This window comes from Vipera ursinii, assembly GCF_947247035.1.
Source record: "Vipera ursinii genome assembly, chromosome: 2".
Classification (NCBI taxonomy): Eukaryota; Metazoa; Chordata; class Lepidosauria; order Squamata; family Viperidae; genus Vipera; species Vipera ursinii.
Genome location: NC_139513.1, coordinates 67,018,369 through 67,040,719, shown reverse-complemented (window position 1 = coordinate 67,040,719; position 22,351 = coordinate 67,018,369). Strand labels below are relative to the sequence as shown.

Below are 22,351 nucleotides of genomic sequence, written 5' to 3'. Positions count from 1 at the left end.
CTTGCTCCTTGGGAGGAAAGGTATGGCAAAATTTAGACAGCACAGGAAAAAGCAGAAACATCACCTTGCCAATCAATGTCTATAAAGTCAAAACTATGGTTTCCCCAGAAGTAACCTAGCTGTGAGAGCTGGAACATAAGGAAGGCTGATCACCAAAGTACTTAGGTTTTCAAACTGTGGTGCAGAAGACAAGAGTCCCTTCGACTAAAAGGAGATCAAATCAGTCCATCCTAAAGTAAACCAACCCTGATTGTCTTTTGGAAGGGCAGACACTTAAGTTGAAGCTCAAATACTTTGGCCACCAAACGAGAAGAGAGGACTCATTGGAAAAGGGCCCTGACGTTGGGAAAGATTGAAAGCAAAAGAAGAGGACAGCAGAGGATGAGATGGGTAGATAGCGTTATCGACTCAATGAACATGAATTTGGGAAAACCCTGGGAGACAGCGGGAAGGGAGCCAAGAGCGCCTGTCTGGTCCATGGGCTCGCGAAGAGTCCGACACGACTTAGCCACTGAACAACAAGATGTGTGGACTTCCAACAGTCAGAATCCCCCAGCCAGTTTCTGAAATTTATTATTTATTTATTTTTGGGACTTCTATGCCGCCCTATCTCCCGAAGGAGTCAGGGCGGCTTACAACAATAAAAAACCAACAATACAAAAATTAAAAAAGAATTAAGTAACAGCCCCAAAACAAATTAACTACAGTTAAAAATTAAAACATATTTAAAAACCCATCATCAATCCAGGTCAGCCTGATGGAAGAGAAACATCTTAAAATTGCCGAATTTGAGAAACGTTGCACTGTATAGCAGGCCCTGCAGAGACTCGAATCTCTCCAAAAGAGAAGGTCGGGACGGGGTTTTTTTTTCAACTCTAGGCAGGGACTGGCTGCTCGGGCACGAGAGAATAGTCGTACAACAAAAGCACTCCCGCCTAGTACTGTATCTTTAGATCCCACAATCCGTTGCCCGCGTTTTTCAGTCTCTTTCCCCGCGCTAAACTACTACCCGCTTGGCTCGGCCTTACTCACGTATCCCGGCATGCACCAGACCGGTAGCGTCGCTGTTGCTGCTCCTTTTCCTCGCCTCTTATTTCCTCCGAAGGCCCCATAATTCCACCCGTGCCGACACCACCGCCGCCACCCCTCTCCCCGCCGCCCTAAAGCCGCAAAATGGCGGAGACAATGAGCCGGAGTTGCCGCCGCCTTCTTGCCGCAGCTTGAGTGGAATCCGCCTGAGGGCAAAGTCGCTTCGGTCCTTCGCCGGCTCCGGCATTCTTCTCCCGCCATTCCCGCCCGCCCGCCCGCAGAGGCTAAGCCCTAGCCCGACTCCCGCTTTCCCCTCACCTTGGCCGGCGCCCAGGCCCCGCCGGCTCCCTTTCCCCGCGACGGCGGAGGCGGCATGAAGCTGACGGACAACGTGCTGCGGAGCTTCCGCGTGGCCAAGGTGTTCCGCGAGAACTCGGACAAGATCAACTGCTTCGATTTCAGCCCCAATGGCGAGACCGTCATCTCCAGCAGCGACGACGACTCCATCGTCCTCTACGACTGCCAGGAGGGAAAGTGAGTGCCCGGGGGAAGGCTGGCGGGAGGCCAGGAGCTCTTCGCGGGGAAAAAGAGGCCCGGGAGGGGAGGGGGGACCCGAAGCGAGATAAAGCGGCATTTGTTTGCGTCGAAAGCCGGATCCACACAGCTGTATTTTTTATTTTATTTTATGTTTAAAGTGCGGCTCTCGTGAGCTTGTAAACGGCGGGATGGGAAGCGGGAGACGTTGCTTTATAGGCGGGATGTTCAGGTGCGGCTCTCGAGCCCGGCGGAGGCTTTGAGTCGTTGCAGGGACAACGGCTGAAAGTAAAAGAAACTCGGGACGTTTTTTAGTCCCTAATTGGAGAAAGGTGTGCGGTGAGCCTAAGTTTAAACGTACGCTTTTTAAGTTGTTCACGTTCGTATTCCACTAATCCAGGGGTCGGCAACCTCGGCTCTTTTATGACTCGTGGACTTCAACTCCCAGAATTCCTGAGCCAGCACAGCTGGCTCAGGAATTCTGGGAGTTGAAGTCCACGAGTCATAAAAGAGCCGAGGTTGCCGACCCCTGCGACTAATCTGTGATTTTAGCAATTCTAACCTAAAACGTATGTTTTTAAATATATGAAAGGCACCTCCGTTTAAAAACCCAAAACATCATCCTTATGGGTGCTGACGATCTCCTTTCAATTTGTATTGGCTTTTATTGAGTCTTTCAGTTGTGCTCAACTTGTAGGCTTCTAAATAAAATACTGTATCTATTAATAAATCTCTGGTGGCAATCTTCCAAAATATTGGAAGATTGCCACAAATCTAGGTCAGTACTGTGGTCTAAATTTCTCACCGTTTCAAAGAGGTATTGCTTATTTTGTATTCACTTGGTAAAATGGGCAGTGTACACATTTGATAATCAAAAGTAGGCTGTGTGTGATAGTATACTGGTGGGAAACTTAGGTAACAGTTTGCAAAGTAGATTTGTAGATTCAGTTTGAATAGTTTGAGGCACTCTTCAAAAATGGGTTTGCCTTCAGGTTAATATGAAATGGGATTAACTATGAGGGGTGCTTGGTGCTCTCTGAGCTTGGCTGTTTTCTTGCAGACATTTCATTACCCAAACTAGATAACATCATCAGTGCTACTAGTAAGGAATGGGGCTTGCCCTGCAGTGTTGGTGAGATTGATTTTGGTGATTCTTTGATTGGGCTGTTTATTGTTACCTTGTTTGATAGTTTCTTGATTGGGATATTGTTTACTTCTTGAATGCAGATCTGATGTTAATCTATTCTCATCTGGATGTTGGTTACTAGTGAGGATGTGTTCTGGTCTTTACGTTTCATTTTTGCCTTGTCTCTTTTGAATGATATGTAGATGTTGTCTATTTCTATGTGCCTGTGATGGCCAATTTTTCAGAAACCCAGGCTTCCAGCAATTCTCTAGCATTTCTGGATTTGGCTTGCTAGGATGGTCGCAGTTTCCCAGTTGAAACTGTGGTTAAGTCTCTTTATAGGTTGTGTTTTTGGTGTTCATGGATACATTTTGCTAGTCTTTTGCTATCCTAGTTTGGGTAAGGAAATGTCTGCCAGAAAACAGTCAAGCTCAGAAGCACCAAGGACCCCTCATTTCAACCATGAGCTACAAATATTCTCCTTTATGAACTTAGCTAATTTAGTAATTACACCAGGCAATTACTTATTTGCTAAGTGACCGTACTTTCACTACTGTAAAGGAATAGAAATTAAATTGTAGCTGTAATTACCTCAAGAACTGTCCTGTATTTATTTTTCTGTATATCTGGGAACTCAACGATTCGGGGATCATTATTGCAAATGCAGTTTCATATTAGTAGATTTTAATGAAGTGGCTAGTCAAGATAGATATAGTCTGTTTCTTATAATTAGACATACAGTTTACATTTGCTGTAAACTGTGCTATCTTGTCCCAAATCCAAAACTTTATCTGTCAGTAAAGTATTTGACTTTCATGCTTGCCAGGCATTCTTCAATTTTTGAGCTTCTGAGTTTCTTAAGTAAGTTTCTTAAGTAAGAATAAACAAAATTTGTTAAATCTTCAAACTTGTAATGAATTGTTCATTCTTATTTAGATAGGTACTGTGTCCTCTCAAGTAAATGTTATTGTTAATTAGTTTGAATGCATTTAACATATATAACGAAAAGCAGACCAGTTGAATATTGGGGAAAATATCCAGAAATCTTTTGTAAGTTAACTTTCAAGATTTCTTGACCTTTTTATTTATTTAGCTGGCTTAAAATCTAGAATAATGGGAGTGGTGGGATGTGGTAGTTGTTTTATCTGCACCAGCTTATACTCCTAAATAGGGTTTTGGATAGCTTGCAGAGAAAAAGATCTGTTTGTCACCTTTCAGCCAAGAAAAATAGCTCCACTTCAGCTACTTTTCTGTTAACAGAAACAAATATTTCTTGCCAGAAACAAATATTTCTTGTAAGATCCACACAGTTCCTATCACTTTGACCTTCCAAAAAGCTTTAAAAAACTGGCTTTTCTCCCAGGCATTGTGATGAGGTAAGGCTGGAGCCCGGTGATTCTGACTGTTTATGTATAATTAGGGAGTATTGCTTAGGGCACCAAGAAGCTGTTTTGTGGGTGCTGGTTTTCATTGCTTCTTTTATCTTTTTATTGCTGTTGGAGTGAGCTGCCCACAGTTATTGCTTTTAGGACAAGCAGGCATATGCCTCATAAATAAATACATAAATACCATCTTAGAACTGAAACCTTGTGCAAACATAGTATCAATACTAACCACATTGTTATCCCTCTTCACTATCACTGTTGTTACTGTTATTAGATTTTAATAATCTTTATTTAACCTCTGTTTGTTAATTCTGGATGTATATTTTGGAAGCCTCTTTGATGATTATTTAAGTTACATTTTGAATAAATTGAGTCTAGCTGAAAAAGTAGGTTATAGATTCTCAAATGTTTACACTTTTCTAGTATTGTTTTTTAAAAATGAATATATAGTGGAATCTCAACTGGTTTGCCTTCAGTGCTGTGCATATTCATACTTTTTGCCAGATATGTTTGTTTTTCTTTTAAAAAAATCAGCACCTCAGTTTTTTCAGTATTCCTCATTATAGATTTTTTTCCTGAATCAATTTATAGGAAACATTTACAGATTATTCTTAAGCTTATATCACTTTTTATAATTTATTTAAGTGAAATAGCAAAGGAAAAAACCCTTGTGAACTTATTAAATTAGCTCTTTATAAAATAGACTTTACATAATTATCAGGATCCTATTGGATCCCCTATTGATTGTTTTGGGTGAAGGCATAATTTCCAAGAGAGCAAACCGATCTTTTATTTCTGTTTTCTATGTATAGTGGTGTTAACACATCCTTACATTTCATTATAGCATAGTGTTTCCCCGTAAGTGTAGCACAAGAGATTTCATTAATTCATTTTAGTTAAAATTGCATCCTGATTTATTTATCTATATTTCTAAACTGCTCATCTCCCTCAAAGAGGGACAACAGAAATTATAATTCAATAATAGTATTACCAATATGTTTAGAAATAAAATACAATTAGTCCTGGATTTTATTTCAAATTTAAATGTTTTGTGAAATGTTATCATTAAAGTGACCAGCATTTTCCAAGTTAGACTATATCAAAGAGCTTGATATAGTTCCCTAAATATTTAGGTTAAAAAGAGGGGTGCTTCCAGTTCTGCTAATTTGCTGAAAGCTAATAATTAAAAACAACATAATTCCTTCATTTTGTCTGTAGCACCCTCATTGCCTTGCAAAGTATTACATCTAGACTTGGAGTTTTTGACATGAAAGGACTAAATTTAAATTTTTCCCTAATTGTGACGCTCATAATTTTTTGGCCAATTGATCAACTCGACTTAGTGGTTAAAAATTACTAACAGTCATCTTGCAATATTAGAATACTGCTATTAACTGAAAAAAATGATGATGATGATGTTGGAAGGGATCTTGGAGGACTTCTAGTCAATCGTCTGCAATCCCAATTCAGACAAATGGTTGTCTGATCTCTTCTTAAAAACTTCAAGTGTTGGAGCATTCACAAACTTCTGGACGCAAGTTGTTCCACTGATTAATTGTTCTAACTGTCAGCAAATTTCTCCTTAGTTCTAGGTTGCTTCTCTTCTAGTTTAGTTTAGTTTTATTAAATTTTTATACCGCCCTTCTCCCAGGGGACTCAGGGCGGTGAACAGGGCATATGATAAAAGTACAAAACTACAAAAGTTAAAATAGAATTAAATTAATGCCCAAGATAAAACAATAAAATATACAAATATTTAAAACCCAAATTAACTCCCCATCAGGCCAGGCCAGCTTGTTCAAACAGGTGGGTCTTTAACCCGCGCCGGAAGGAGCGGAGATCCGGTGCCATCCGGAGCTCCACCGGCAGTTGATTCCACAAAGCCGGGGCGCCCACAGAGAAGGCCCTCCCCCTGGGGGCCACCAGCCGGCATTCTCTGACCGGAGGCACCCTGAGGAGGCCCTCTCTGTGGGAACGCACAGGGCGGAGGGGAGTTGACGCCGGCAGCAGGTGGTCCCCGAGGTATTCCGGACCCATGCCATGTAGGGACTTAAAAACCGTCACTAAGACCTTGAACCTCACCCGGAAGACAACTGGTAACCAATGTAGCTCGCGGAGCAAAGGTGTAACATGGGAGTACCGGGAAACTCCCAAGACAACTCTCGCGGCCGCATTCTGTACCAGTTGGAGCCTCCGAGTGGTCTTCAAGGGAAGCCCCATGTAGAGAGCATTACAGTAGTCAAGGCGAGAGGTCACGAGCGCATGAGTGACCGTACACAGGGCATCCCGGTCCAGATAGGGCCGCAACTGGCGCACCAGGCGAACCTGGGCGAAAGCCCCCCTAGTCACAGCTGCTACATGATCTTCCAAGGTAAGTCGTGAATCTAGGAGGACTCCCAAGTTGCGAGCCCTATCCACGGGGGGTAACAGCTCACCCCCCATAGAAAGGGATGGAACATTTTGAATGTCCCGGGATGCCGGAATGTACAGCCACTCAGTCTTGTCCGGGTTGAGTTGAAGTCTGTTCCTCCCCATCCAGACCCGAACCGCCTCCAGGCAACGGGACATCACAGCGAGGGCATCACTGGGGTGGTTTGGGGTAGAAATAAAAAGTTGGGTATCATCAGCATATTGATGATACCCAACTCCAAAACCACGAATGATCTCACCCAGCGGTTTCATGTAGATGTTGAACAGGAGAGGCGAGAGAACCGACCCCTGAGGAACTCCACAAACGAGAGACCTAGGGGCCGATCTCTGCCCTCCTGCCAACACCGACTGCGAACGTCCCAGGAGATAGGAGGAGAACCACCGAAGAACTGTGCCTCCCACTCCCAATCCCCTGAGACGCCGCAGCAGGATACCATGGTCGATGGTATCGAAAGCCGCTGAGAGGTCTAATAGGACTAGGACAGAGGAACATCCCCTATCCCGAGCCCTCCAGAGATCATTCACCAGAGCGACCAATGCCGTCTCCGTGCTGTACCCGGGCCTGAAACCCGATTGGTACGGGTCCAGATAATCCGCTTCATCCAGGACCAGAGGGAGCTGATGCGCCACCACACTCTCAACAACCTTCGCAAGAAAACGAAGGTTGGAGACTGGACGAAAGTTGTTCAACACAGCTGGGTTCTAGATTAGTTTACATCCATTGCTTCTTGTCTTGCCTTCAGGTGCTTTGGAGAATAGCTTGACTCCCTCTTCTTTGTGTCAACCTCTGAGATATTGGAAGACTGCTATCATGTCACCCCTAGTCCTTCTCTTCGTTAAACTACTAGACATACCCAATTCCAGCAACCGTTCAGTCCCCTAATCATCTTTGTTGCTCTTCTCTGTACTCTTTCTAAAGTCTCAAAATCTTTTTTACATCTTGGTGGCCAAAAGTGGATGCAGTATTCCAAGTATGGCCTTACCAAGGCATTATAAAGTGGTATTAACACTTCACATGATCTTGATTCTATCCCTCTGTTAATGCAGTCTAGCACTGTGTTGGCTTTTTTGACAGCTGTAGCACACTGCTGGCTCATATTTAAGTGATTGTCCACTAGACTCCAAGATCCCTCTCACAGTTACTACTACTGATCTTGTATCTTAAGATCCTCTTGTATCTTAAGCCTATCTTCTGGAGTCTTGTTCAAGCTGACTAAAGAATGCACATATATTTATATATGTGCTAATGTATGATTTGACTTGGTCACCTAATGTTTTAATGTTTTTCTTTTTTTATGTTAACCAAGAAGTAGTTTTGCTGAGGAAAGTCCAAATCACTAAACGTAAACATATCTTAGTTGCACACAGTAGAAATATAATGAAAATTCAGGTTGTCAACAACAGCAATGGTGTTTCTAACTACTAAGATAGACCTTGGGTATCTTTTGAATTTTGATGCAGTACCAGTTATTTGTTGTTTTACAATGTAGGGCACTTTTGAATGAAATGAAAAAAAAAGTAATTCTAATAAAGGGAATTGGATACTATGAATAACAGAGTTGGAAGTGATGTATAGTATATAATATATATGCTTATTCTGTCTTACGAGTTAACATTGTGTACAGCTAGTCCTTGACTTAAAATCATTTGCTTAGTGATCGATCATTTGAAGTTACAACAGTACTGAAAAAGTGACTTGTTGACCATATTTCACACTGATAAATATCGTAGCATCAAAATTCAGACGCTTGGCAACTGGCATGTATTTATGATAGTTGCACTGTCCTGGAATCATGTGATCACCATTTGTAACCTCAGCCAGCTTCCGAGAACACAGTGGGGGGAAGCCAGATTCGTTTAATGACCACATGCTTCACTTCAAAACTGCACTGACAGAAAAGGCCATAAATGGGGCAAAACTCAATTAACTGCCTTGATTAGTAATGGAAATTTGGGGCTCAATTGTAGCCATTAAGCCGAGGACTACCTGTATGGCAAAATAGAATTTCTCTATTCTGAATATAATTATTACTTTTTTCCCTCCTTTGGCAGGCCCAAGAGAACGCTTTATAGTAAAAAATACGGAGTTGATCTCATCAGATACACTCATGCGGCCAACACGGTTGTGTACAGTTCTAATAAAATAGATGGTGAGTGAGCCATTCTTCCTGATAGTTGTCTATGCATATTGGATGTTTAACACTTTAATAATAAGGAAGACTTGAGAAGACTGATTTTGGCTGAGGTTTATTTATTTATTTTATTATATTTATATACCGCCCTTTCCCGAAGGACTCAGGGCGGTTTACAGGGTGATTAAAACGAAAAATACAAAAGTTAAAAACAATTAAAAAATTATATCAATCCCTGAACAAATAAAAACCCCAGTTAAAATTAAAATTAAAATTCTCAGCCTGGGCCAGAGAGCTCGAAGAGCCAGGTTTTCAGGTCCCGGCGGAATGAACGGAGGTCGGGGGCAATCCTAAGCTCCACTGGCAGCTGGTTCCAAAGGGCAGGCGCACCCAAGAGTGAATTCATTGAAGCCGTTAATTGATAATGTAATGTTTCTTAATTTTAAATCCTAATTTTAAAGCACGGCTTTTAAGGTAGTTTCCTGATCAGATTTTGAGTCAAGTAAATCCGAATGAAATGCAAGGCTACACTAGCAATTTAATATCAGTTAAAAGGAAAGTGTTTTGTTTGAACAATTAAAAGTATTTGTCAAGGAATAAACCAGCCGTTTAATGAGAAGGCTTTTATTACTTTAACTTGACAGTGACAGTAAATTATATACTTAATTGGAACAGTGCATATCAGCAAAAATGCAAATCATTGTCCTTTATCAAATCAATAAAATACCCTTTTAAACGTTATCAACCCCCACGGACCCTCTTATCATTTAAGCCAGACATGTCAAACTTGCGACGTCACGCAACGTACCGGGACGGTTTTGCCATTGCCAGCAATGGGGTGGGCGCAGCGTCTGGATGAAGCATCTGGCCCATGGGCCGGTAGTCTGACACCCCTGATTTAAGCAGTAGTTTTGGTCCTTTCGATGTTTCCCTCGAAAATCTGTGGGTTTCTGCAAGTTCTTTTGCCTAATTCAGCAATTTCTTCATTTACTCTGGAGACCTTGTATGCCTTTCTTAGCAACCATAGACAACACATAAATGTCGTTAAGGCTTAAAATCTTTTACATGTTCCTGTAAAGTCTGAAATCTCACAAAGTTAAAATTTTAACTTGAAATTCTCTGCATTTTTAAAGTTTACATCTAGCTGGCATGCCTTTTTCTTTCAGGGCCTCCTTTTCATATCTTTCCTTCTGATTCTTTGATAACTAGCTTTCCATGTCTTTTGCTTTTTCTAACTCCTTCACAGACATTTTTTTACTTTTGGCTCAATGTGATCCTCAACTAATAAAATGTTTATTGGATTATTATTGAACAAATTTGTATTCTGCTAAAATCACAAAACCGAGTGTCTTAACAAAATACAGGGAGATAATAAACATAGGCCAATTAAACTCAGACCTAATTCATAACTTTAGGACTCAAAGACCCTCTGGGAAAAAAAATCTTCAGTTTTTTTTCAGAAAGTGGGCAGTGTTGGAGATGGAGAAATCTCCATTTGGAGGTCATTCCAGAGGGCCGGTCCCATCATTGGAAAAACAATGCTTCTGGGCTTTTGCCCCCAATTTCCCCCAAATAGGAGACAAACAGCTGCTTCCAGCATGATTGGAAGTGCTGAAACCAACTCTAGTGTGGAGGTGCAGTCCTGTAAGTAACCAGGTGTCAATACATAAAGGGCTTTATAGGTTAAAACTAACACAATTGTACCTGGAAGCTAATAGGAGACCAATTGGAGACCTAAAAAAACAAGAATAACTGGTTCACTCCTATAGCCACTTTATATTGCATCAGTTGAAGCTTCCAGATTGTCTCCAAAAGCAGCCCTGTGTAGGGCACAATGCAGCAGTCTAATCAGGTGGTAATGAGGTCATCAGCTGTTGTAATCAGGTCTTTCTGTCTCATGTAAGGTCACAACTGCTGCACCAGCCAAAGATGGGCAAAGATCCTCCTGGCTGCAGCTTCCACTTGCAGATTAAACAAGAGAAACAAATCCAGGAGGATTCTCAAGTCACAGACTTCTTCCTGGGGCAATGCAACTCCATCCAGAGACAAAGAGAATGTGGTGGAACCCCAGAATGTAAACCGTATTGTAGCTCCATCTTGCTAGCATTTATTTAAGGTGTCTCATACAGACCTACACTGGATCCAGGCACCGGGACAGGACTTTAACGATGTCTCTGGCCTAACTGAAGATTGTGATGTACAATTAAATGTCATTGGTGTATTCTTGTGTCTTGTCAGAAATGCAGGAGCTAGAAAAGGGGATATTATTAATTTAATGTTTTTTTTAAAAAAATAAAAACTTTTAATAAAATATAGATTTATATAGTTCTAGCCCAGTAAATGGGCAGTGTTAATGACAGAGAAATTTCTGACCAGCAAGTCAATCCCAGAGGACGCTGTAAAAGGTGGGTAATTGTTTGAACAGTACCACATTAGCGGTGAATGTGTATTGATGCAGCCATATGGGTATTGGATGGAGCATTTTAATGCATCTTTATAGGTAACTCATTATTGTGCTTAATCTACATTATTGACTCTATGTTACTATCACTTTCCTGTTTGTATTACGAACTTGTGAGACTGAGAATCAAGGTCCCAATCTGGGTCGATCGCCGAGACCAGAAGTTTTGTCTTCCAAGAAGATCCCTGAGGATAGACTGGTCCAGCACGAGTCCAGAAGCTCGGAAGACAAAACCTCTGAGGCCCCGGTGACCGGCCCAGATTGGATCCTGCAACATTATCCTGGGACACGTCTGTTCACCTTTGTTCACTGAGAATCAATTTCATATGCTGCACGATGATAGAGGTGGAATAATCCCAATCAGATTCTTTGCTTTCCAAATGCTTGATGTTTAAAAAAAAATTATTTGAGAAGAGCACCTGTTGTGTTGTGTTATGTTTCATATTAATCACTGTGTTTAATACATAGTAATGGAAATACTTTGGCCATTTTTCTTACGAGAAAGCATACAAAGAGACAAGATAAGTTAACCTTTTTTCCCCGCTAAAAATTAGCGTGTCGGAATTATATCTTGAACCAGGTCTATTCATACCATCCTTTATTGAAGAATTCTTGATTTATTTTTTTTTAGCTTTTCTACTGCTTACTGCACATTGCCTGGTTCCAGGCTGAGGTAGTAGTTTGTACAGTTTTAGGGTCTATGATACCACCCGGTACAGGAGATAACTGTACAGGCCACTGCCTTGCCTGGGGCAGAGCTTTACGACTAAAAGAAGAAATTTTCTGCCCATGTTTGTGTGGTGCCAGGTAACAGTTGTTCTGTGGAAAGAAAAGTTGGTCTCAAATGCTTGTACATGTTACAGATTTCCTTGCAGCTCCTTTGTTTAGCGGAGGGCTGGCTCTTCAGACTTTTAGGTCTAATCTTGTTCATTCATGTTTCTCTGTAAAGACTGTTAGAATAAATGCTTGCTGATTCATCAGAAAATCCTGGAACAGATATACAAAAATTGCAGAAATATGAGCTTGCAGGCATGCATTGATATCATTTAGTTTTATCTTTGAAGAAAGGAAAATTGACTTATTATCCCGTAGGGAAAGTATACTTAATCTGTTGTACCAGCTGACTTACATATACTTTGAGGCTTAGTCACCTCCAGATAATGTTTTTTTTAAAAGAAAGTCCTATTATTTAGCAGCCTTCCAATGCATCCATCCTATATTTAACCGTCATCTATATTTAAATTAGTTAAGAAATGCTGCAATAAAATATTGCATATTCTTGATTATATGTTCAAGGTTTATATATATGCTACTAAATTGTTTCCTTTTACATTGTTTATCTTTGAAATACAAGGTATAATCAGTGTTTCATATACAAACTTTTTACAGCAATTACTGAACTAGAGATGAATTCTGCTTCTGTATCTGTGGATATAGAAATACTGTATGTATCCTTTTGAACCAGATTCTTAACAGAAGGTTACACTTCATGACTGTATTTACACCCACAATAGCTGATTGAATTTACATATTTTGTTTAGCCATGGTTTTTTTCACTGATTTTATAGTTCGTATGAAATAACAAATCATATATCTGAATTCATACATAGTACTAAATCATTTTTTGTATGTGAGTAATTATGAACTATGGTTCATGACTGTGTGTGAACTTGGACACCATACTTAGTTCCATTATTAAAATATGAGATGTGCAAACCTAGTCAGCTAATATTAGTAAAGTCTTACTCTAATAAGTAAGCTGCATTGGAGAGTCCTTTTGTATAATATTTGCCTTGTTGATGTTTCCATACAGATACTATCAGATACCTTTCTCTTCATGACAATAAATACATTAGATACTTTCCAGGACATAGCAAGAGGTAAGATGAGCAGAGCAGAGCTTTCAATTTTATATTGCTATGACCATAGGAAGAATTAAACGTAAATAAGAGTCATTATAACTAATCCACAATAGATTTTGTTCTGTTTTTACTTATGTTGCCTAAATTTTCAACTTTTTTAAAAGTATAAAATATTAGATATGGCATATGATGTAGACTGCTTTGGCTATATTATTTTTTTCTCTTCATTTCAGAGTTGTTGCTTTATCTATGTCTCCAGTAGATGATACCTTTATATCTGGCTCACTTGATAAGACTATCAGACTTTGGGATCTTCGGTCACCAAATTGCCAGGTAAACTTTTAAACTCCACATGAAGTATGTTAATGCATGTCAAGTGTTGTGTAGATTTTAGATTGCAGACTTTATTTCCTGTGCAGTGTAGTAGTAGACATGAACAAAGTAAACACCTCTTTATATATAACCAACATATACCTAAAGCCTGGCAATGTTAAAATGTGCACTTTCTCTTAGGTGATTTTTGAAGAAAAACAGAAACAGTTTTGAATAATAGTTCAACAACAAGTAAAAAGGATTCAAACCAAAATGAGTAATAATGTCCAAAGTAAAGTATAACAAGTAAAAATTAATGACGGGAAGAAAAGGGGGAGGAGTTATCAAAATATAGATCAATCTGTCTCACTTGTTTCCTATTTACAACATTTACAACATAACTGCTCATCTTACATTGAACTCTGAATGGATATATACGTGTTTTTGGGTGTGTATTCAAAATCTAGGGTCTGATGCATCCACAAGGAAAACCTGTATGCTCATTTGATCCAGAGGGGCTGATTTTTGCAGCTGGGGTCAATTCTGAAATGGTGAAACTTTATGATCTTCGGTCCTTTGATAAGGTAAGTAGTACGTAACGTTCAGGTGTAACCTCATAAGATTTCTAAATATGGCATCTTTTCTGAGATGAGATTCCTGAGATGATAGATTTATATTCAGGCATATAAAAGTAAAACACTGAAGTTAGGATTTCTAGGAATTGAAGCTTAAATACCTTTGCACGTATCCTTGGCAAGTTCTGTAGAAAATGAAAATTCCTTCCCACGTCAGACAGTCTGCCTAGTGCGGTATTTCTTGCAAAATGATCTGAACATCTGGAATAGTTTTGCTGCATGCCAACATCTGCTTTTCTTTTTTGAAGGGTCCATTTGCTACCTTTAAGATGCAATATGATCGAACCTGTGAGTGGACCGGCCTGAAGTTCAGCAATGATGGAAAACTTGTTCTTATTTCAACTAATGGAGGGATCATACGACTCATTGATGCCTTTAAAGGAGCAGTTCTTCATACATTTACAGTGAGGGATATTTCCATATCTTCATACATGCTCTTCATTTTGGATGTTCTTTAGAATTAAGACAAGATTTATGGGATATTGAGTTAGCAATGCAGTAGAAGACACTTTTGTAGCTGAAAATAAGGGTACTTATTTCATCAAGTTATTCTTGCTGAGGTTTGATGGTGCATCCCTTATGTAAAACTTAAGCCATTAATTTGGGATACCTGAGAGTAACTTTTTAATTGAAAGAAATCAACTGGAATAAATAGATGAAAAGCTAATTGATAACGTAAAAAAGCACTTTATGAAACTGTGCTTTAGATTGTGTTTTAGCATCCTCCCTTCCTCTTATACTCTTTTCAACCCATGGAGTTGAGAACTAAATTATTCTTAATTTCACAACCATTCATAGCTACAAGTATACATTCTCATTAGTCATGACAAGAAGAAAAGCTCCTGTCCTCCTGTCCATTCTGGATTTTTAAATAGTCCAGAGTGGATAACAGTTTTTCCACTCTTTGATTTTTAAACTTTCCTAGGGGCAATTATACATGGTGTCTTTGTAATGCTATTCAGAATTTCTTTACACCAGTTAAGGCCTAATTTGAGAGTTTGGCAGAGTAATTAAGGCATTTGGCCTAGAAACCAATAGAGTGTAAGTTCTAGGCCAGGGCTTTTCAACCTTTTCACCCATTGTACCACTTTTAGGATACGGCAACATCCGAGTACCACCAGTCGCCTAGCAAGGTGTCAAAAACTTGATGACCAAAAAAAAAGAGGAAAAAAGTGAAGTACAGTTAGTCCTCAAATTACAACAGTTCGCTTAGTGACTGTTCGAAGTTACAATGGCACTGAAAAAAGTGCCCCCCAAGCCACAGCCGAGCAAGACACCTGCCTGCCTGCCCGGCGGTGCTCTTCCTCCTATCTGAGGTTTTCATTGTGAGCATTTCTGTTGAGGATTGGCAGCGGGGTGGGTGGGGGTTGTTTGGTTTTTATCCCCCCTCTGCTGGGTGGTTGCAGCAGGTTTTGGTCACTTCACATGACCCTGGGACACTGTGACCATCATAAATATGAATCAGTTGCCAAGCATCTGAATGTAAATCACAAGACCCTGGAGATGCTGCAACATTCCAGCTGATCAGTGCTTCTTCTGGGCTCAGAAGCACCAGGATCAGCGTCGACCTCCAGCAGGAGCCTGGCGCTGATCTTCGTGCTTCCGCTGAGCCCTGCAGCTCCAGCCGTCTCTCGCTCAGTCTTGTGCGGTGCTGCCACCAGTTCAGCTCATTCCCCTCCCCCGCTACCACTTTTCTAGGATGGTCACGTACCACCTGCCAGGTGCCAAGGTACCACAGGTGGTACCCGTACCACTGGTTGAAAAGCCCTGTTCTAGGCTTTAGACATGAAAGCCAGCTGGATGACCATGGGCCAGTCACTGTCTCTCTTATCCAGCCCACCTCACAAAACTCTTGTGGTAGGAAACATAGGAAGCAAGACCGTTATGAATGTTTGCTGCCCTCAGTTGATCAACATAGAAAAAATGGGCAGTATAAAATGGTGATGATGAGCTTCTGAGTGATGCTTCTTTCGTTCTGTTATCAGCCATGACCTCTTAGATCCAGGCTTTTCCAAGACTAACCCTAAACTTAGATTAATGGGATAGCAGTTGGTTTTACTAAATGTGCTTGATATTGTACACCACCTTTGTAAGGGAGATGGGTGGTTAAGAAATATGTATAAATAAATAAGTAAAATACTTCTGCTTGAAATATCCTTAATGCATATGTAATTTACCTAATTTGCCATGGTTATTCCCATGTCTTAGAAGCACTATTTTGTGCTAAGGCTGTTGAAGAATTAAATCTTCTAGAATATGAGTGAATAATGTGATAAACCTTTTTAAAAGCTTTCAGATGACTTTTTGTCTGGAAATGAAAGGACAATGGTTGGAAGGGGCTTCTTGGGCACCCTGGTGTTGCAAACCAATTTTTTGTTTGAGTTAAACTTTAATTTTTCTGTTATATTTTATGCTCATAACCTTCCTCTTTTTTATTGTTATTCAGTCGCTAAATTGCGTCTGACTCTGCAACCCCATGGACCATAGCATGCCATCTCCTTCTGTCCTCTACTGTCTCCTGGTGTTTGCTTAAATTCATGTTCATCTTACTCTTTTTTACAGGGATATAATAATAGCAAAGCTGTCACACTGGAAGCTTCATTCACCCCGGATTCTCAGTTTATAATGATTGGTAAGAGAATTATATTTCCTCTGTATATATTGATGCAGCGCCAATTATATAAAATAATTTCAGGGTCACTTCCATAAAGCTTTGAATAATAGTTCCAAGTGACTTGTACCTTTTGGGGAGGGTGTTGTGTTTGTTTGTTTTTTAACTCGATGCTTCATTTTTGCTACAATGTTTTATTTATTGCTGTTTACTTGAGTTGCGTATGAATCAATCTTGGATGAATCAGTTCAGATCCTGATGATTCTGGTTGAAACTGCAGGATCAGAGGATGGGAAGATTCATGTCTGGAATGGAGAGACTGGAATGAAGGTGGCAGTGCTTGATGGGAAACACACAGGACCCATTACCTGTTTGCAATTCAATCCCAAGTTTATGACATTTGCCAGTGCGTGCTCCAATATGGTAAGCAAACCTAAGTTGATTCAAAGTTTTAAGCAAATCAAGCCGTTCAGGATTGAGGGGTCTCAATCCTCTCTGAGCTTGGTGGTTTTCTTGCAGATGTTTCCTGACTCAACATCTGCAAGAAAACAACTAAGCTCAGAGAGCAACAAGGAACCTTCATTTCAACCCTGTCTTACAAATATTCTCCTTTATTTGATACTTTCTGGATTGATTGTACTTCAGTTAAAAAGATCAAGATATTGTCAATAATATATCACTAGTTTGTAATTCTTGTTAATTTTCTACACTATCTTGAAATTTTGAGAGCATATTATTAATCTCACAAAATGGCTACCATGGGGAGCTTACCTATTTGTAAAAATGCTTCCAAATTAATGCAGCAAAAACTTCCAGAGCAGGTACGGTTATTCCCAAAATGTCTTTTTACCAGGAAGCAGTCAGGTACATTTATTTTCCACTAGTCTGTATGCTCTTCGGCATGAGGCATCCAATATCTGGAGACAAAATAGTAATCATCAAATACCTGAAATAATGCTGAAGAAGGAATGGGCTTATTCTATATTGTCCCAGATAGAAAGACCAGAACAGGTTAAAACTAAAGGAAGGTAGTGTAGGTAAGCTAAATGACAGGAAGGACTTTCTGATTACACAGATTGTTAGCCAGTGGAACAGGTGGAAACAAGATATGGTAATTTTCCTGGAACTAAGGAAAAACTTCCTGACTGTTAGAGCAATTAACCAGTGGAACAATCTGCCTCCAGAAACAGTGAATGCTCCAACACTGGAGGTTTTTAAGAAGAGACTGGACAGCCATTTGTCTGAAATGGTATAAGGTTTCCTGCCTGAGCAGGGGGTTGGACTGGATGACCTCCAAGATCCCTTCCAACATCATATCATCATCATCATCATCATCATTATTAATAATAATAATAATAATAATAATAATAATAATAATAATAATTATTATTATTATTATTATTACTGTAAAAGAACCACTCTAGCAGATCTGCACTGGACAAGAGTTCAAATAATGACCTCTAATGTCATATACAACCTTATAATTCCATGGGTTATAACTATATGGATAACCATAAGATAGTAGCAGAAAAGGGTAGAAAACTATGTAGTCAGCATCCATTTTTGGCAGCCCAGATATACTGCCTATATTCCACTTAATATTCCTAATCTTTTTTCTAGGGCAGATAGAAACATTTTCAAACAAAGCCACTAGGTTGCAGTCATTTTTATTTTCTGAAAATTCCTGTTAGGCATATTATGTGCTAGTTGAAGTCATTACTGCAACTAGAACATGGTGTGGATCTGGAGAAGTGGCCAAGTGGTGCTCCTGGGATATCATCCTGCTACCTTGATTTACATACATTACCAAAATGCTGTTTCTCGGATATTTAAAAGTGAAGCAACGTATAATTCCATTTTTCACACTGCCATAAATGTGTTATTTCTGTAAGGAAGCTGGAGACTACTCCCCCACCCCGAGTCATACACAGGTTAGACAATAGACAATTATTTGTGTATACTTGGATAACTGGCAGAAAAGTTTATTTTTCTATTTAAATATTTTAAAAGAGTGGTAAAAATACTCCAGATGATGACTATTCTGAGGCAAAACCTTCCTTTAGTATTATTTGAAAGCCCTGGTATATGGAAGGGTATCATTTTAATGGCCTAAGAATGACCAGTCTAGTAATGTGGATTGAAATAGTTGGAAATGTTTGGCACTCAGATTGATTTAAATAAACACCATTTATTTTGTCCTACATATATGTTTTCTGTATTATACTAAAGTGAATTTGATTTCGTGGTTGATCTCCCAACATTCCTATTTAATAAAAAGCAAAATAATTTATTTTAACATATATTTGGGTTGTATTAATGGATCACTTACATTCAGAATGTAATAGTGGTGTTGATGATGAAGATATACTGTTCCATATATATATAATATTTTTCTAGCCTGTTTTTCTTCTGCCAAAAAGTTGCTTATAAATACACATCTGCTTAGAGAATTCTACTGACACAATAAAACATAAGTGAATTACAATGATCTTTTCTCTCAATCTGAACTATTAATTATGTCACTTTGTGACAGATGAAGGTAAGCTGTTCAAGCTACTCCCCCTGCTTTACTGAACTAGTAATGGCTGGGGGAAAAAGGTGTAGGTGCATTGTTTTAATCTTGTAGTATTGCATCAATCAGTCTCATTGTAGTATCAGACAAGTCAGAGTGTTAAAGAGAAGTGCTACCTGGGAATATGTGAAGATTCTGACAAAGTAAAAACCGTGTATCGGGCAGGTTTTTTAGTTCACTGATCTCCTGTCAAAACTTGTGTTACCTCTAAACTTTGCAGAGATGAATTTCTAAAGGGCCATGAATGCTGGTTGTCCACCCCTGTACATCCTATAGCCTTGCCTGCAAGAAGTGCTACCAACCTGGGTTACCTCTCTGAAGTTGCTTCCCTATTAGTGATAGAGTACCAAACATATTGTCTCTGCACAGCTGCTGCATAATCATTTGGACAGCTGTTAAATAAAGGGCATAGGTGGCCATCACAATATAGCCAGGATTGCCTGCTGATGCTATATGTTAGTTTTGTGCATTGTTTCAAGACAAACCTCCTTGAACATTAACATTATCCTCTCTTCTTTGTTCAGGCCTTTTGGTTGCCAACTATAGATGACTAGTCTGAATTAATCACTTCCAATGGACAGTTTCCATACTGTATTGAAAGCAATGCAGTATTTATAAAGACAACAGTGAAAGTATTGGAATTGTATCACTTGGAGATGAATATTCCCACCCAGCACATTCTGCATATGTCTTCTTTCATCAAGCTCTTTGCTGCGTCTCCTACAAAGGATTTCTTCATGTGGCTATTCAGTTCCTGTTCTGAAAATCTGAATATTTCTTCCAACATCAAATTGAAGCAGAACTATTACAGCTGAAATCAACTAGCAAGCAGCTTTGCTTTGGAGTACATTTGGAAAGAATTTTGCCAGTCCTTTGTCTTTGTGGCTGACTTGTAAACTCCCAGGATTTTGGACTTTGATTTTCTAACATATTTTGTCCTGTTTGAAATATCAGCAGTATCCATGCTGTGTACTCTTGTGCTATATAAAGATACCTTTGTGCCATACATACATACATACATGTATATAGAAAGACACAGAGAGATCAATATCAATTGCTACAGGAACATTGTTGAAGATGTTTACCCTTAAGTGCTCCAACAGGTTCTGAATCTTTAGGAAACTATACTGATCCTCTTTGGTATGGGCAGCTTCTGAAATGAACAGATACTTGGGTCTGTTTGGGTAGAATGCCAAGCAACACAGAAGTCTCAGTTGGACTGAGTGGAAATGCACTTCCTGTATCTCTTCCTTCAGTGTATCTTTGTAGATTTTATAAATACAGGGAAGGGGAGAGTGTGGAAGGGTCACTATTGTTTTTTACTATCAGGTATTAAAAATAGTAATATTGGACCAACACAGTATTCTGGAATGAGTGTTAGTGTACTTGTCTTTCTCAGAGCATTCCAAGTTTCTATTCTTCCAAGTATAAATGTCATTCCACTGTTCACAATGCAAGTAGTACAGCTCCTCCCTCTGCCTACACAGGAGATCTCCATTCATTAAGCACTGGGATAATCTGTACATGGAAGTCCGCCTTTTTCATTAGTGGGTTGGATGAAATTGTATAATTACCAGCTGATCTCATTTTTATTTCTGCTGTCACTGCAGTAGAATGAAGGGCCCTGCTTTAACTTTGTCTAAGCATCCTTTCCAAGAGAGCAAAAAACTTAAATTCGTGTGCTTTTAACTTCCTAAGATATACTGATTTTATAATATTGATGCTGCATTTCCTATGTCAATTGTGCCTCGGCTACCATAATCTGTCAGCAATTGATAACAATCTGTACACTTAAAAAAGCATTTCAAAGAAGCATAATTTCAATGCTTCATGCTCTAGTTTTCTTAATATTAAAATGCTGCTGTCCTTTCCATCCATCAGAACATTCGGACAATATCAGCACCCTTCTTTACTACACTTGGTTTTGCTTGGAAGTGTTCATATTCTGTGGAGATGTTTGCATTATTGGTGTTGAACTACAACCTCCATGGAGTTGTGATGCATAAGCCAGCCTGAGCAATATAATAAGGGAAGTTTGTTTTGGTGAATAAAAGAAGGGGAGGGGGAATCTCCTAGCTGACATTAAGCTGTTGGATTTGTATTTAAACTGGGGTTTGTGTTTATATCCCACAGTAAGTTCCTGAGTCGGCTAACATCGAATAATACAGATAACTTGAGTTTAGGGTATTACTGTAGATACATCAATGTTCTACCTCTTGGCTTGTTATTCGTGAAAGATTTTGCAGGCCAGTGAGCGACAATTTTGGGACACGGCAGGATTGTTGTTCACAGTGCCCTTTTTTCAGAATTCATTGCACAATACACTTTTTTATGGCTAGTTCATCTAGTAAAATATAAATACCATTTAATCATCTTTAGACCTGTTTGTAATTTTAGCATCATTTCTTCAGTGACAAAAATCAATCTTTTTAAATCTTGAATACACTGCCCTTGATCTAGAATTGCTTTTCATTAAAATTAAATTGAGTAGAAGTTAATTTTTTACTGAGAGTTGATTGTGGAATCATTTTTTTCCCTTTAGAAATGTTATCATTTGCAATGTATTCTGATTTCTTACATTATGCATCCTAATAACATACTGTGTTTTTACAACTGTATTTGCAGCTTGAATAATTTGTTTTTATAAATATTTCCAGTCAAGAATAAATTACAGTATTAGGTATAAGGCAGGATTGTTGTCCTGTATAAATTGATTTTTATTCCTTTTTTGTTTCATCTCTTAAGCATATCGTTATGACAAAATACATTGGTTGGCTGTTTTATTACTATTTTAAAAGTATAAATAGAATCTGAAGCAGCTCAAGATAGTAAGATAAATATGCAACTGCATGCAGCCCATTTTCATATAATTGTAACCCATTTGGACGTTGAAAATGTAGTAGTATATTTTGACTAGCTTGTGTGTTTCCTTCTGTCTTAAATGTTTTTGGACAAAATACCATTTTTTTAAAAAAAAATGTCAATTTAGTATTAAGTGATTTCACTAATATACCGCCTAATTCCTCAAATGTTTTCTGAAGTACATCTAGTGTAATTCTCTCTCTAGATTGCTCTAGTGATCCTCTCCTCCCTCTACTGTTTTGCCACTTTTCTGGTGGTTGCCATTGTAATACTGTAATCCAAAAATGAAAGTGTCTCCATTGCAAGGGAGAAAGTGAAAGGAAAGTTACTTTTTTTTCTATTTTATCTTCCAGTGCCCTTTCCAATTTGTTCAAAAGCGCTTTCACAAAATACCGTAATC

At 39.1% G+C, this 22,351-nt stretch overlaps 3 protein-coding genes across 3 annotated transcripts in view; 1 reads left to right on the top strand and 2 right to left on the bottom strand.

Annotated features, from left to right (window-relative positions):
• Positions 1–1,547, bottom strand: part of GLYCTK (glycerate kinase) — a 30,761-nt gene extending 29,214 nt beyond the window's left edge. Inside the window, exon 1 of the mRNA XM_083353412.1 lies at positions 1,348–1,547. The gene's annotated coding sequence lies outside the window, so the exon portion shown is untranslated. The remainder of the gene's footprint in view (positions 1–1,347) is intronic.
• Positions 1,350–21,780, top strand: WDR82 (WD repeat domain 82). The gene is made up of 9 exons (XM_083353416.1): positions 1,350–1,563; positions 8,557–8,654; positions 12,911–12,977; positions 13,193–13,292; positions 13,739–13,855; positions 14,155–14,310; positions 16,469–16,538; positions 16,798–16,940; positions 19,614–21,780. The coding sequence occupies exons 1-9, from the start codon at positions 1,403–1,405 to the stop codon at positions 19,641–19,643; spliced, it is 942 nt and encodes a 313-aa protein (XP_083209542.1). The 5' UTR covers positions 1,350–1,402; the 3' UTR covers positions 19,644–21,780.
• The window catches only part of PPM1M (protein phosphatase, Mg2+/Mn2+ dependent 1M), a 28,848-nt gene continuing 23,834 nt past the window's right edge, over positions 17,338–22,351 (bottom strand). Inside the window, exon 11 of the transcript XR_014491299.1 lies at positions 17,338–17,434. The gene's annotated coding sequence lies outside the window, so the exon portion shown is untranslated. The remainder of the gene's footprint in view (positions 17,435–22,351) is intronic.

Excerpts from the sequence above, each read along its gene's own strand:
- WDR82 (XM_083353416.1), top strand. The coding sequence starts at position 1,403 with ATGAAGCTGACGGACAACGTGCTGCGGAGCTTCCGCGTGGCCAAGGTG. Across the intron at positions 8,655-12,910 it reads CAGTTCTAATAAAATAGATG|ATACTATCAGATACCTTTCT; the intron begins GTGAGTGAGCCA and ends GTTTCCATACAG. Across the intron at positions 13,293-13,738 it reads TTCGGTCACCAAATTGCCAG|GGTCTGATGCATCCACAAGG; the intron begins GTAAACTTTTAA and ends TTCAAAATCTAG.